Source organism: Onychomys torridus, chromosome 8, assembly GCF_903995425.1.
Source record: "Onychomys torridus chromosome 8, mOncTor1.1, whole genome shotgun sequence".
Lineage (NCBI taxonomy): Eukaryota > Metazoa > Chordata > Mammalia > Rodentia > Cricetidae > Onychomys > Onychomys torridus.
In genome coordinates, this window is record NC_050450.1 from 13,039,877 (window position 1) to 13,055,047 (window position 15,171).

General features: G+C 40.9%; 1 protein-coding gene across 16 annotated transcripts in view; it reads right to left on the reverse strand.

Annotated features, from left to right (window-relative positions):
• Rbfox1 (RNA binding fox-1 homolog 1) overlaps nucleotides 1-15,171 on the reverse strand; it is a 1,681,994-nt gene that overhangs the window by 65,837 nt on the left and 1,600,986 nt on the right. For 13 of the 16 annotated variants that reach the window (XM_036197529.1, XM_036197544.1, XM_036197532.1 and 10 more), the window contains one exon: nucleotides 12,041-12,121. The exons of the other annotated variants lie outside the window; for them this stretch is intronic. In XM_036197529.1, the coding sequence (XP_036053422.1) occupies nucleotides 12,041-12,121 (81 nt within the window). The remainder of the gene's footprint in view (nucleotides 1-12,040; nucleotides 12,122-15,171) is intronic. 16 annotated transcript variants of the gene reach the window in all.

Below are 15,171 nucleotides of genomic sequence, written 5' to 3' on the forward strand. Positions count from 1 at the left end.
CAAATCTGAGTCCACTAGGATTGTACACCTACTCTGTGACATCACCCCACCTTCTGTTGTCCTTCAGGAACCAAGCTTGTTTTGAAGCTTTCACCTCTAGAAAGTGTATGGGCAGAGATCTGACTGGAAAATACTCCCCAGTCCCTTACTATTTTTAAATTCACAGTAACTTCGGGAAGCAGAGAAAGTGGAGAACAGTACTTAAAAAATAAACTTCTCAAACTACTGAAGGATTTCTCTGTTGCCCCTGTTGGGGCTGGAGAACGGGTGGGCATTATCAAGGGGCTGAACATAGGAGCTGCACCAGGTGGTTGATCCTCTTAAGCAAACAGGAGCCTTAAAAAGAGCATTCTCTCAATGCTATCACAGGCTTGGGTGTTTCCAGGGAATTTCCCCAGCACAACTGCCTCACCACTTTTCAGAAACATCTCATCTCAGCCTTGTTCTCTGGCTTTGTGTGTGCTGGAATCCCAGAGCAGCATAGTTTATTGTTTTAATATCTGTCTGACACAAAGCTAGCGCATCCTCCAGTGACTCCTTATCTGTCATATGTATTTCTGTGAAAGAAATATCAAGACAAATAAGATGTTTGGGGGCACACCACTGAATGAGAGCTTTGCAACTGGCAGTCGTCTGCAGAAGGCAGACCCCCATTTGAAAAAGACAAAAGCCACTGTTCTGCATTGAGATTAATAACCAAATGGAGGGTGCAAGATAGTAGTCACTTGAAAAAAGGCTGCTGGCTGGCAAGCCTTTCCCTTCAAAGAACCGGGGCTATAGCTGAATGTGGTGGCACACATCCATCACCCTAGCAAGCTGAAGCAGGAGGGCAGAAAGTTCGAAGCCAGCCTGGGCTATATTGTGGGTCACATTACAATGTTAAGGAAGCAGCAGCAGCAATCAGATGCTCAGAAAGTAATCCTGTTCTTATGTTCTAGGGAAATCAAGTGACCAGTGACCACCAGGAGAAGAAGCTGTTATGGCTGTGATTCAGCCAGAGTAAGCCTGGCTCGATGTTGATGGAGTTGGACCAATGTCAGCAGAAATGCAAATGAACTTGTTTATTAAATATGTATTTTAATATTTTTAAATTTTGTGTATCTGTGTGGATACATGCACATGTGGTTGCCTGCTGAAGCCACAGCTTCCCATCCACTGGGAACTGTAGTTACAGGCAGCTGAGAGCTTCCTGATGTGTGCTAGGAATCAAACTGAAGTTCTCTACGAAAGCAATCTGCACTCTTATCTACTGAGTCATCTCTTTGGTCCATGAATCTGTTCTTAAAATCTGACATCTAGGGACAGTACCAAGATGAGTGTCAGAACCAGTTTCACCACATTAAAAATTACCTCATCATGAATCAGATCCAAGAATGTGCCTTGAACATATGCATGTGTCAAAACTAAATGTATTACTCTCTAGAGAATTAGTTTTTCTGATATGTCTGTCTGTCTACCTATCTATCATCTATCTATCTATCTATCTATCGAGAGAGAGAGAGAGAGAGAGAGAGAGAGAGAGAGAGAAACTTAAGTTATCACTAAGTGCATACATACACACAGTAACTAAATAAGGAAATAAGCAGTGATGTGCAAGGCCCTGGGAAAGCAGGGAGTAAAGAGACAGCATTTCATGGATGGACAAACCTAGAGTTAAGCTTGCATCCAGAAAGACCCAACAATCTTTCTGTCTCTGCCCCCACCCCCAGGACTGGAGTTACAGGCAAATATGTCACAGAGACTAATATTTTATATGACTGCTGAAGATTTGAACTCAAGTCCTTATGCTTTCTCAGCAATTACTCTTACCCACTGAGACTCCACTGACTATGCTGGTTTTGAAATGTTACAAAATGCTAGAGTTACCAAAAAATGATTATTAAAAGACTTTTTTCACCTCTACCCTCAGGTAACCAGTTGATGTTTTTTGTCTTTGCAAATAAGAGTGAAATAAATGAGAATGTGGTTGCTGATTGAGTGCCCTTGAGGCTTATCTAGCTGCAGATTATTCTTGTAAATAAAATACTATTAAATTTCAGCTCTTCACTTATAAACAGGTATAGATTCCCTGGTGCTGTGTAGAGTGGTCAATACTATGTTAAAAGCTGGAAGAGCGTAGATGCTGACAGGTTGAACCTGGTTTGGCTTCTGAAGAGCAATGTGTGAGGTGACAAAGTTGTTTTCCTAAATCATGGGGTGAACATGAGAAAGCAGGATCATGGTCCAAGACAAGACAGCTTGTCTAGGGTTCCAGAGAACAGTCCCTCCTCTGCTATGTTTAGGAGCCTAATGTGAGGTTGTTTCCATCCTCTAGGGATCAAGTTTAAAAGGGTATTTAGCAGGAAAGACCCTGGGAGATCAGACTATGAGAAAAAAATACCGCATAGGTCTTTGACAGTTTCCTTAATCCATGTGAGTCTAAATTTCCTGGTGAGATAAGATGGTATCATAATAATTGTAGTATTTTTCTGAGGCTTGTAGGAGAAAGAGCATAAAAAGGGTTCACCAATGATCTGAGATATAGCATGTAAATAGCCACTTCTTCACATTGTTTCAGGCCTAGTAGGAGGTACAGCCAACTGGGAGAAAACAGGAAATTGAGGAGGACCCCCAAATTCAGTAATCAGTAGTTTTAAAATCAATTTTCTAAAAACAGTAACTCATGGCGAACAAATAAAATGTACAGTAAAACACATCATGTTGAGGTGTTACATTGGACTCAGTTGGCGAAAGAAAAAGCTAATGCCCCCCTTTTTTCCCCTCTGTGGCAAATTTCAATAATTATTCCCCCTGGATATTTCCCATTCCTCTTTGAATGTAGTAGTACTATATTAAAGCATTATCATCTTATTTCATCCTCTTTGTCTAGGTGCTCTCTAAATTTTGTCTGAGGTTTTCATGCCTCCCTTGATCATCCTGGACCTGGTGTCAGTTATCTTACAAAGCTCCTCCAGAAAATGCAATGGTACATCATCTTAGAGACAACCAGGAAGCTCTCCAACACCAGCAACAAGAGAGAAAGCCAGTCCTGTAAACTGACATGTCAGGAACATGGTGACCCTCTGTGTTCTATCTGAGCTGAGTCTGCAGATACTTTCTGAATTGAGGAAAAAGAGGCAGCTGGGGGTTCATTTTGCTTTTCACTTTAATTATAGAAACTGATAGCAGTTCCACCTGTGGCCTGAGCAGACAGTGGTGCAGCTTTGATTGATGCCTGTTTCTGCCAGGTAATTTATTGTTTTAGGGGTGTTACATAGTCACTTCCATAAAAGGGGAGGTCAATATATCAATTAAAAGCATTCCATGACCACTTGCCCTTGAGATTTATAGATGTGAATAAAGTAGGCAATGATTCTGCAGTTTCATAGTGCTGAGGTTTCTGAACATTTGCTTCTAATCTTTTAGTTGTCCATGGAATAGGACTAGAGGTAAAATTACCTCCTTAATGTTCATCTGTACTATTTGTCTCACATGGTTGCAATGATCAGCTGTGGTTCCCTTAGAAATATGAAAGTATGTATGTATGTATGTATGTATGTATGTATGTATGTATGTATGTATGTATGCACGTATGTACTGGCAACAGATGAAACTACACAGACATTTCTGCAGGAACATGCATCTGCAGTGCTCTTCAGGTGTGGTACTTCTTTGTCCAGGAGCTTGCTGCCAACTGAAATGCCTCCTTCTACTCCAGATCCCAATGCTGGTGTCCTGATATTCAGTGAGATGTTTGGAGATGGGCTGTTGTGGATGATTGATTGGTAAATAAAAAACACTGATATTGACCAGGCAGGAAGTATAGGCAGGACTAACAGAGAGGAAAATTGGGAGAACAGGAAGGCAGAAGGGGACGCTGCCAGAGGCCGCCGGGACAAGGAAAATGTAAGGTACCAGTAAGCCACAAGTCACATGGCAAAGTATAGATTAATAGAAATGGACTGAATATAAGAGTAAGAACTAGACAATGGGAGGCCTGAGCTAGTGGCCAAACAGTTTAAATAATATAAGCGTCTGTGTGTTTATTTTATAAGTGGGCTGTCAGACTAACAGGGCTTGGTGGGGGCTGGAGAGAAGGTCTCCAACTACAATAGGGCTTTGGAGAAATGGTTAGGTTTGGGTGAGGAGGCCCCCAGAAAGGACTGGTTAGAAAAAGACACATGTGGTTGCTCCTACTTACTCACTTTACCATGTGAGGGTGTAAGAAGGTGGCCATCTGAAAGCTAGAGTAAGAGTCATTACCAGAAGCCAAGGATGATGACACCTTGATCTTAGATGTCACCTTCTGGAGTAATGAGAATATAGAGACCTGTTGCTTGTGCTGCCCAGTCTACAGCATTTTGCTATGGTATTAAACTAAGGGATTCCTTGTATGGATTGTAAAAACCTACAATGAAATTTAAATCAGACAATATGAGAAAAGAAATATATATCTGCCTATACATATAATGGCATGTGAGTGTCCTGAAAAATAGATACACAATCAATATCAATGCTTGTCACAAACAGCAATAATGAACAATAAAAAAATGGAATTCATAACAGGATAAGTATTATTGGCAAGTAAATGTGTGAAAGATGGTATTTATAATGAGGAAGAAATTCATGCAAAAGAGAACAAAGGGAGATGTTTTCTTTCATCTGTATAATTTGCAACATTGGTAAGACTCAAAACATGTCATTGCAGAGGAGCATGTTGAGATGTGCTCAGAATTCCATGACTGGGGCTACAGATGTGAAGCTTGTGTAAGGCTTGTGTAAGGCTGCTATGACTATGTCTACCACAATCTTGGTGGGGGATGTGTAAAACATGGCTTGGTGTGTCAGGATCTGAGTGATGGACTATATACTTCATGAAACAGCTTGACAATATCAAAGAGGCCCCGGGTGTGATGGTCATAGCATGTTAGAGAAACTCAGGCATGATGGTACCAAATAGGTACATAACATGTACATGAGCATTTGTCTCTATATGAAATCACAGGACTAATGCTTTCCTCACCCATTGCAGAGTATAGGCCTCAAAATAACACAGGAGAAAAAGAGAATTATCATAGATACTCTACAGGTTTGTAGAAGGATATTGTTCAAAGCATGTGTGGGTTTGCTTCCTGCTTCCCAGGACCACATGTGAAATTCCAGTTTAAAAAAAAATCTGTTCATAAGCTTATAAGAAATCAAAGCTGATAGCATTTACTGTCATATTTAAGAGTCAGCCAGGGGCCATGACTCCACTTGCTCACTCAAATCAGGAGTGGGTTCTCCTTTGTGGACATGGTGATTGCCTTCCCTACAACATTACTTTCATCTTTAGCACTTTGAGCTATCTGTCCTTTCTCTTCTGTATGAAGCTGAACTTGGTGTTTTCTAGCAACGTATCAAGATGGGGTAGGCATCGAGTTGGTCATCAGCCCTGCCCCACCCATCTCAAAGCTTCTCTGAAAGGATTTTATGGCTCACAACTTGTCCACTAACATTCTCATTAAACATGTTATATCTGTAGGAACACATCCTACCTAAATTCCTGATGTTTTGCCCTGACTTTAATTTTGGTATAGAATGTATAAAGTGTATCTGTTTTCCGAGAGTGGCTTATTGGGGCATATGGAAGGCTGTGCAATGTCCTATGACACTTTTCAGTCAGCATAAAGTGTGTGATCAGATGGGAAGGGACTGGATTGTACTGACAGACAGTCCCAAGTAAAAAAATTCCCCTCTTAATGCTGTTGTGTAGTTTGGGTCCCATCAGGAAGATTTACTTAGTAGGAGAAACATTATGCAAAAGTGCATCTTAAGAAGCAGATGACTTCAGTTGGAATTATTTTCATTACAGGCTCATCCAGCAGGGTTCCCTTAAAAGCCATATCCCCTACTGCATGTACGGGTGTTATTTACAGATGATTATCTATTGGCTAAGAATATGGACAATTTAATTTAAAAACATCTAAGGCTAATTTAAAAATGGAGAGAAACTCTTTTGAGAGTTCTGTTTAGATCTGTACCCCATTTTAATTGGGTTATTTGTTTTCTTGATATCTAGTTTCTTAAGCTCTTTGTATATTTTTGATATTAGCCCTCTATCAGATGTGTAGTTGGTATAAATATTTACCCATTCTATAGGCTGCCCCTTTGTCCAAATAATGGTGTTCTTTGCTGTGCAGAAACTTCTCAGTTTCATGAGGTCCTATTTATTGATTGTTGTTCTTAGTGCCTGCATTATTGGTATTCTGTTCAGAAAGTCTTTTCTGTGTCAATGTGTTCAAGGCTAGTCCTTGCTTTCTCTTCTGTCAGGTTCAGTGCGTCTGGTTTTATGTTGAGGTCGTAGATCTATTTGGACTTCAGTTTTGTGCAGGGTGATAAGTATGGATCTATTTGCATTCTTCTACATGTTAATATCCAGTTTGACCAGGACCAGTTGTCAAAAATGTTATCATTTTTTGTTCCAGTGTATATTTATAGCCTCTTTATAAAAATCAGGTGTCTATAGGTGTGTGAATATATGTCTGGGTCTTTGATTCTATTCCATTGATCAACAAACATGTCTGTTCTTGTGCCAGCACTATGTTGTTTTCATTACTGTATCTGTAATACATCTTGAAACTGGGGGGAAACTCAAATGATCTGAGAAACACTTCACTGGGTGGTGGTGGCGCACACCTTTAATCCCAGCACTCGGGAGGCAGAGGCAGGCGGATCTCTGTGAGTTCGAGGCCATCCTGGGCTACAAAGTGAGTTCCAGGAAAGGTGCAAAGCAACACAGAGAAACCCTGTCTTGAAAAACAAACAAACAAAAAGATAAAAATGAGTTGGGGATTTAGCTCAGTGGTAGAGCACTTGCCTAGCAAGCAGAAGGCCCTGGGTTTGATCCTCAGCTCCAAAAGAAAGAAAGAAAGAAAGAAAGAAAGAAAGAAAGAAAGAAAGAAAGAAAGAAAGAAAGAAAGAAAGAAAGAAAGAAAGAAATGTTTAACATCTTTAGCCATCAAGGAAATGCAAATCAAAACTACTTTGAGATTTTGTCTTCTATCAGAGTAGCTAAGATAGTCTAAATAAGTTGAAGATGTAGTTGTAAGATAGTCTAAACAAGGTGAAGATGTGGAGTAAATACTCATACATTGTTGGTGGAAGTGAAAACTCATATAGCCACTGTGGAGGCAGTTCCTCAGGAAGATAGGAATCAATCTACCTTAAGAGACAGCTATATGACTCTTTGGCATATCCCCAAAGGATGTTTCATCCTACCCCAAAGATACTTGCTCAACTATTTTCATTGCTGCTCTATTTACAATAGAGGGTAGGTGCTGGAGCATGAAGATCAAAAGGGGAAGGAGCAGAGGAGGTTGTAAGAGGGAACACATGGAGAGACAGCTAAAATTAGGGGAATTTGAGGGGTAGTATGGAAACTTAATACAGTAGAAACTTCCTAAAATATATACATATATGAAGGCAATCTAAATGAAATTGCCAAGTAATGGGAGATACAGAGTCCCAACTGGCCACCTCTTGTTATCAAAGAAGCTTCAAGTACTGGCATTGGGTTATATATAACTGAGTTGCTGGCCAAAGGGGCACCCTGGGAATCTCCAAACAACCCAGGCTGCTTTCAAGACTATATATATAGGTTGCTTTCCACAAACTGATAGCAAGGCCCCATTGCTGAAGACAATACCCACACAACTCTTGGGACATGGAAATGTTGACTTGGTGCCTACATAGAGCCTCTACCCCTGTGTTCTAGTGTACAGGAAGATACTTTGTATGCTACCAAAGAAGAAACATAACACTCAGCCAGCCACAGATGCTTTGATCTAATATAGTGTACTGTCTGCAAGATATGCTAGAACAGTGGTGTCCGAAAGCTTGTGGGAGTAATCTACAACTGATTTAACTTAAGGCCCACACCACGAGATGGAAGCCTTACCCAGCACTGCCTAGGTGAACAATAACCTGAGACTGGGTAGGGTAAACTAAATAATTCTGGTCTTTTTTTTTTTCCTTTTTCAGAGCTGAGGACCAAACTTGCTAGGCAAGTGCTCTACCACTGAGCTAAATCCCCACCATAATTCTGGTCTTAAAAACAACAAAGATAGTTATCAAACAACTCCTAATGATATTCTGTTATACTCATAGACCAGTGCCTTATTCAGCCATCATCAGAGAAGCATCCTCCTGCAGCAGATGGGAATATTGATACCCACATCAAGACATTATGCTGAGACCTTGGAACACTCAGCATTAAAAGGGTTGATTCCATCACATCCTTCCCCTCAGAGCTCAGGGAACCCCGTGAAAGAGGAGGCAGAAAGAGTGTAAGAGCCAGTGTAAGAGAGGGTGGAGGACAAGTAAACAGGGGCCTCTAAGTCAACATGAGCAAAGCTCATGTAAACTCATAGAGATTGAAGTAGCATGCACATGGCCTGTATGGCTCTGCACAAGGTCATCTATATTTATAGACAGACAGATGGAATACAGTTTGTTGTTTTTATTGGATTCCTCTGAGTGTGTGATTGAGTGGGTTTCTGATTCTTCTGCCTTCTCTTAGATTCTTTCCCTTTTGTTGGTCTTTCCTATCAAACTTTGATATCATAGTTTTTGTTTAATTCTCTTCTATTTTATTTTGTTATATTCAAAATGAATGAATAGATGATTCAGTGAATGAGAATCTAGCCACTAGGGTAAAGGTTATCAACCTAACTGTCATTTACACCAGTTAGGGGTGGGAAAACATGTTTTCTCCAACAGAGCAACAACCACTCCAGGACATGCATCACGGTCAGTATATAATGGCTTCTACAGGATTATCTGTGTGTGGACTTCTATTTGGTTATAGTTTTTGTTCTTTTGTTTTGTTTTGTTTTCTATTTATGTTGTTTTCTTGGTTTGGGGAAAATTTGTTGTTGTATTGGGTTTTTGCTTTTTTTTTTTTTTTTTTTTTGAGAATGAACTTCAAGTTGGGTGGCTAGGAAGGACCTAGGGGAGAGGAAGACCATGATCAAAGTATAATTAAATTTGAAAATTGTTTTAAGTAATAAAAATATAATAAAAAATAGAAAGAACCCTCAAATTGATGAGTCAGAGGTCAGTTTACATAAGAATAATTCATGGAATCTAACTGCTATATACATTTTTTCCAGGAACACAACTATCAGTAAAAAATGAGAAATATTTGCATCTTCAAAAATTGTACCCTGAAACATTGCTTAGAAGAAGGTCCCAGAGATAAGATTGGATGGAGTGCCCCACTGTGGAGGCAGTTCCTCAGGAAGGTGGGAATTGATCTACCACCATATACCAACCCAACATGAAAGAAAAGGACCCTGCATGCGTTGGCTTGATGGTTTGGGCAGAGCTGTAGCATTGCTCTAGAGAGGGTGTCTTCACCTGGTAAGAAAAGGAAAACCCAGATGAATCTTGCCAAGATGTCAGCTTTCTGCAAACAGCTGGATCAAAAAGCAATGAAGGAGAAAGGAAGCCTGGGCAGTGTGCCCAAGGGTCGTGAATATCCTTTACATCCCAGTAGAAGTTCCACACTCTGACAAAATACTCACCCAGATTGCTAATCCTAATACCACTGCTTAAGATAAATACCCACAGAAGAATCTTAGTGGAAGAAACTAGGTTGTGCCTTTTTTAAAAATAAAAAAAAATGAAATTAGCTATTAATTGCTTCCTTTAAGACTGCTGTAGAAAAGGGCATTGATTTTAATATATTTGAAAATAATTGCTATGAACCTGAATATTCAACAATTGGGGCAACACATTAAAATACAATTAAACAATAGCATATGAGGAGGCCATTAGCATAATTCCTAAAGGTTACACAGCCGATCCGTGACAATAAGAAGTTGAAAACATGTAGGTAAGAAGACTGATGTGACTTAAGATAGATAGGAACTAGCTAAGCTTGTGCGTTCATGCGTGTGAGGCAGTAGTGCCACACACATTCTTAGCACTGAAAAAGACCCTTTGCATGAGTTTGTAGACACTGTCTGTTTCTGTAGAGAGACAATTTGTAATAGTTTAGAATATTAGACACCTATATGAAGAATATACATTTAAATAATACAATATAAAATGTACATTTTCTTTTATTTGGAAGACAAGTTCTTACTATGTAGCTATAAGCCTGGCTGGTATCAAACTCAGGACTCCCCTGCCTCCTTAGTTCCCTAGTGCTGAGACCATGTGCCATCATACCTGGCAATAATACATGTTTTCACTCAGTTTGGTTTTATAATTCTAATAAGTGGGTAAGGATGGGGTCTGGCCTGTGACTTTTGTTTGCTAACTCCTGACATTTCATCCATTATTTTATCAGAGAGTTTGTGTGATATTTCTCTATCTGATATATAAAACATACCCCCCCCCCAATTTGCTTTAGAACAGCTAGGCAGATCCAAGTGAATAAATACTTTCTGAGTTGTGTCTGGTTCACTTCTGTAAATAAGATGGAAGCCTATCACACTAGTATACAGAGCCATTCTATCCAATATGTTAACTGACTATTTGTTCCATGTGGCTAATCAACATGATGAATTCAAATAATTAGTGTCTCTGAGACCTGCCCACACTTCTATAGAATGCATATGTAGAATGTTTGTTCTGGGAGTTCTGTAGACCAATACTAACACTGTGCATCAACTCTTCTCCAGATACTAGAGTAGAAACAGGAAGGGCAGGAGAGTGGAAAGAACCAAAAATGTCTGTAAATGTCTCTGAATGTTGAGTAACTCCCTGGCCCCAGGGGAGTCACTGTCCTCAGAGCTCTCTACTTCCTCCCCTGTAAATCAAGCAATATAGTACCTACCTGGAGCAGGCATGGAGAAGGCTAACATTTACAGACTCACAAGGGCCAATTTGCCTCCATTTAGAAACAATGACTTTTCATCAGGGTTAGAATTTCTTGGGGCATAGAAATATACATCCCTCTTTTAACCAATTCAAAGCTGGATTTGAACATGAAATAGCTGCTCATTCCACCTCTTACACACCCAGTATGTCCCAGAGCTGTCACAATTACAGTTTGGACCTCAGGTGACCTCTCTAGTTTGTCCCACTCTCACATTTTGGGAATTGAGGTGTAGGGTTTTCCCCAGCAGTGATCATGCTCCTTCCTCTCATTTTTGTGACTATCATGAGCCCCCCACTTCAACTCTATCTTTCTTTATCCTGTTTCAGAAGCCACTGACCTTTCCAAGAAACTGCAGACTAACTTTGGAGTACCAACACTGAAGAGGACACATTTGCCAACTAAGGGAATCTCCCAGGACTACATAGAGTACCTGTATTAGATAACAAATAAAGAGCACTGGCTAAGGAGGAGGAGACCCAACGGGCCCAGGTTCCTTTAGTTATCCAGTCTGCTCTGGAGACCAGGTACGGTGCTCCCCAGGCCTTTTCTTCAAGCTTATGTTTCCTCTCATGCCACTGCCTCTCTATAGCCATATTTACATATATATGTATTTATATATACATGCACAATTTAATCACAACACTTATGTATTGCTGCCTTCCAGTTAAATTGGAAAAACCTTAATGTATCTCCTTTTACTTTGGACTTTCAAGCCTTGCAAACTAGCCATAAGCTGGCCATATTTTCCATAGTGAACCTTCCGTATACAGAGGCACAGATCAAGACATCTGCTAGGCTATGGGGTACTTTTGGGTGGCTTGCACATTAAAAATGCTTTACCATTAATTTGCAGAGCTATGATAAATGCAGGCAATGGCCTTGTTTCCCTTCCTCCCACAACCTTCCCCACCAACCAATGCCCATTTCCCATCATGACAGTCAGTCATGACAGGTTTAATGAAGTATGGCTAGTACATATTAGGAATGTGGGATTACTATGGATGGGAGCAAACAGAGGGATTTAGATACTAAGGCAATGAAGAAATAGACATGCTTCTGAAACTCCACTCCACCCTATGGAGAGGACACCTTGAAGGAGATTAAAGGAGGGGTAGAGACTTACATGGCAAGGAGATGAGTGGACTCATATATACATAGCACAAACAAAAAGAGCCACAGCTGTGGGCTTACTTGCGGAAGTATATACAAGTGAACTGGGGCCACTGTACATGGAAGATCCCTCCTGGTTGGCCTGGCACAACAGCACCGTGCCTACAAGAGAGAGAAAGAGAGAGAGAAAGAGATGGTGTCTGGTTTGGGGATAGCACACTATATCTGAGAGCATGGTAACATAAACATGAAAGGCAGGGAAATGAAAACACAGCCACACCTCTGAGCACAGGAAGCCCAAGAGACCAGAGGAAACCCACCCACTCCCATAGCCCACCAAATGCATGCCATGCCATTTCACATGAGGGTTACCTAAAGGGTCTGGTTAATGATGTACAGCCCACTTTCATATAGCAATGGGAGTGATATGGCATTCTCAAAAGGGATCTTAAGAAATAGCAGCAAACCCATTACCCATGCCCCTGTAAGCATCTCCAGGTAAATGCATCTGATCCCATCCCCCAAAAAAGAAAGTGCAAGAGAGACTTTGGAAGGGAATTAGTATGAGTGGGAGGAGAAAAAGAGAAGATAATGGAGGAACTGATGAAAATCTATACACATGAAATGTCATAATGGAAACCTTTATCATATATAATTAATATATGCTAATTTAAACAAACTTTTAAAATATCAATAAGAACCAGACAGTAAACTGGACTGAAACACCTCTTTGCTATGTGATCTTTATAAGTCATTGTGCCTCTCTGGGCCTCCCCATTCCTATCTGAGAAGCAGGGATAAACATACCTACCTTCAAAAGGTGTCTATAGCAAGGGCTATCATGTAATAATTACTCCACAAATGGGAAGTACACCTATTGATTTGTTTACAGGCAACTTTTCCTACCCCTGTCCTAAACTTTTGTTTTGGTGGATGACTTCTTTAGGGGAAGGAGGGGAGGAAGGAAAGGCAGAAAAGAATGCTAGCTATGTTGTCACTATGGCCCATCCTGGCTGCATGCCTAGCACTGTGGGAGATGACTGCTGGCCTACTTGCTTCGGGTAGCATCCCAGGAGCTCCCTGCCTCCTGATGTAGAGTTGGCTTAACTGACCTGCAGGCAGCCAGGCACTGCGGTGAGGGCTTGCCTCCACCTGATGTAAAGGACAGGGCAGCTGGCTTATGCTTGTAAATGGAAATTTACAGCAGAGAGGAATGGTGGCATCCTGAGACACTTCCTACTCCTGTGCTGTGCTTTGAACTACCCACTCACATCAAGGATGATTGGCCTGAGGCCTCTTTGGAGTGTGAATTTGCCTCTGCTACTGCTGTTAAAGTCAAGCTCAAAGACTGCAGAGAATAAGCAGGGCTTGGTACAGATGCAGCAATCCCTGGAGGGTTGCTGGAAATACCTCCCTCCCTGTGGTTTCTGTTGACTTCCCTGACTGGCAGGGTCAGCTTTTCTCCCTTATTGATACTGCAGCTGAATGTCATCTTCCATGAAAAGAAGCCTATCTCAGGAGCAAGGCCACCCCATGGAAGGGGTCTGTCATCCTGTCCTACATGCCACCAAGGTCAACAGACATGTAGTTAAAACTCCCAAGAGTCATTTGGGTTCCAGAGACAATAAAACTGATGTTCCTGCCTGCCCTGTGCACTGCCCAACCTTTTCATGTTCTAACATGATATATGATACATTGGAGAGATTCTAACAATTCTCCTTCAAACCTGTGCCTATTTTCCCTCTGTGCTTCTCTAGAGTTTGGAAATAATTTCCAGGTTAAAATAAAGTCTGTCTGTCTGTCTCTCTCTGTCTCTGTCTCTCTGTCTCTCTGTTTCTCTCTCTGTCTCTCTCTCTCTCCCCCCGCCCCCGTGTTTGTCTGTGTGTGTGTTGGCCAGCAATCAACATCAAGTATCTTCTATTGTTCTCCAACTTATTTTTTTGATGAAGTCTCTTATGGAACCTGAGATAACTAATTCAGGTAGGCTGACTAGAAGGTCACTGAGCTTTTTATGTGGATTCTGGGGATCTGAACTAAGCCCTTTTCATTCTTTTATGACATGTATTTCACCAACTGAGCTGGCTCCCTGATTCCCCCCCCTCCAATAAAGATTTCACTAAAGCCTGAAAGCCATCTCTTCCTCCTCCAGTCACCATCTCTAGTAATGCTGCTCCTGTCACTCAGCAAAGCAGCTTGAATACATGACACCCATCTTATGTGTGTACTTGGAGAAGAGTCATCTATCCCTCTTTTTCCTTTGCACTCAAAATAGTCCTAGCATAAAAATGAACCCAACTAGCATAGCCTGAGAACCAGTACATTAAGAACTCAGGGGACCCTTGTCATGATCAACTTCTCCTTTCTACTTCATTAAGTTTATCATCTAACTAGCTTTCCATAAACATTTCTGGTTGCAATAGACGACTAGCAAGAAACTTAAGAGCAGATAGCCACCAGTGAGAAGGAGTGAGTTATAAAATCGGTCACTGAGGGGTGAGCTACGCACCAGAACAGGCAGTTGTCCCAGCAACAAGCCCTCTGTAAAGTACTTCCCGTGGGTGGGTACCTCATATGTGTTTGCTCATTGCTAAAAAATCTTACAGAGAAATGTAGGTTACTATAGGACCCAGAGAAAGCTATAATTCTCAGTCTCTAACACGAGGATCCTGGTGGAATGGATTTTGAGACAATTCCCCCACCACTCTCTCTGTGCATCTCTGGTTAAAAATCAACCTTTATATCAAGCCCGAGGTTTCTTGTGCCAGAATTTCAAAAAAGGAAGATCATCTAATTTTAGCCAAAACACAGCTAAAGGCCATTTCAGTATCTGCTGTTAAAGCCCCTGGGTCAAGTTTCAATATCCTCAGTTCAGTATGTAGAAATCCACTGGGACCCAACACAGACTCAGAATAGAAAGCTAAACCCTGGCAGGGCGTAATGAAGCTCTCTCATTCTTGTTGAGCTGTGGGTCCTGAGAAGTCAAGCTGGATTCAGTCCTTTGAGTGCTCTCTTAGTAGTAAAACAGAACAAAATGAAACAATCTTTATGCAATGACTTTGACCTTTTGTAAAACAAAATCTATGCTTGGTCATAAGACCTGGGTTTTATTTTACCTAAAAACATCTGCTAATTTAATTTGCAAAGTGCTTATAGTGAGTTATCCTCCCATTTTGTGACCTTTGTTTAAAGGAAAGCCTTGGATTCGATAATAA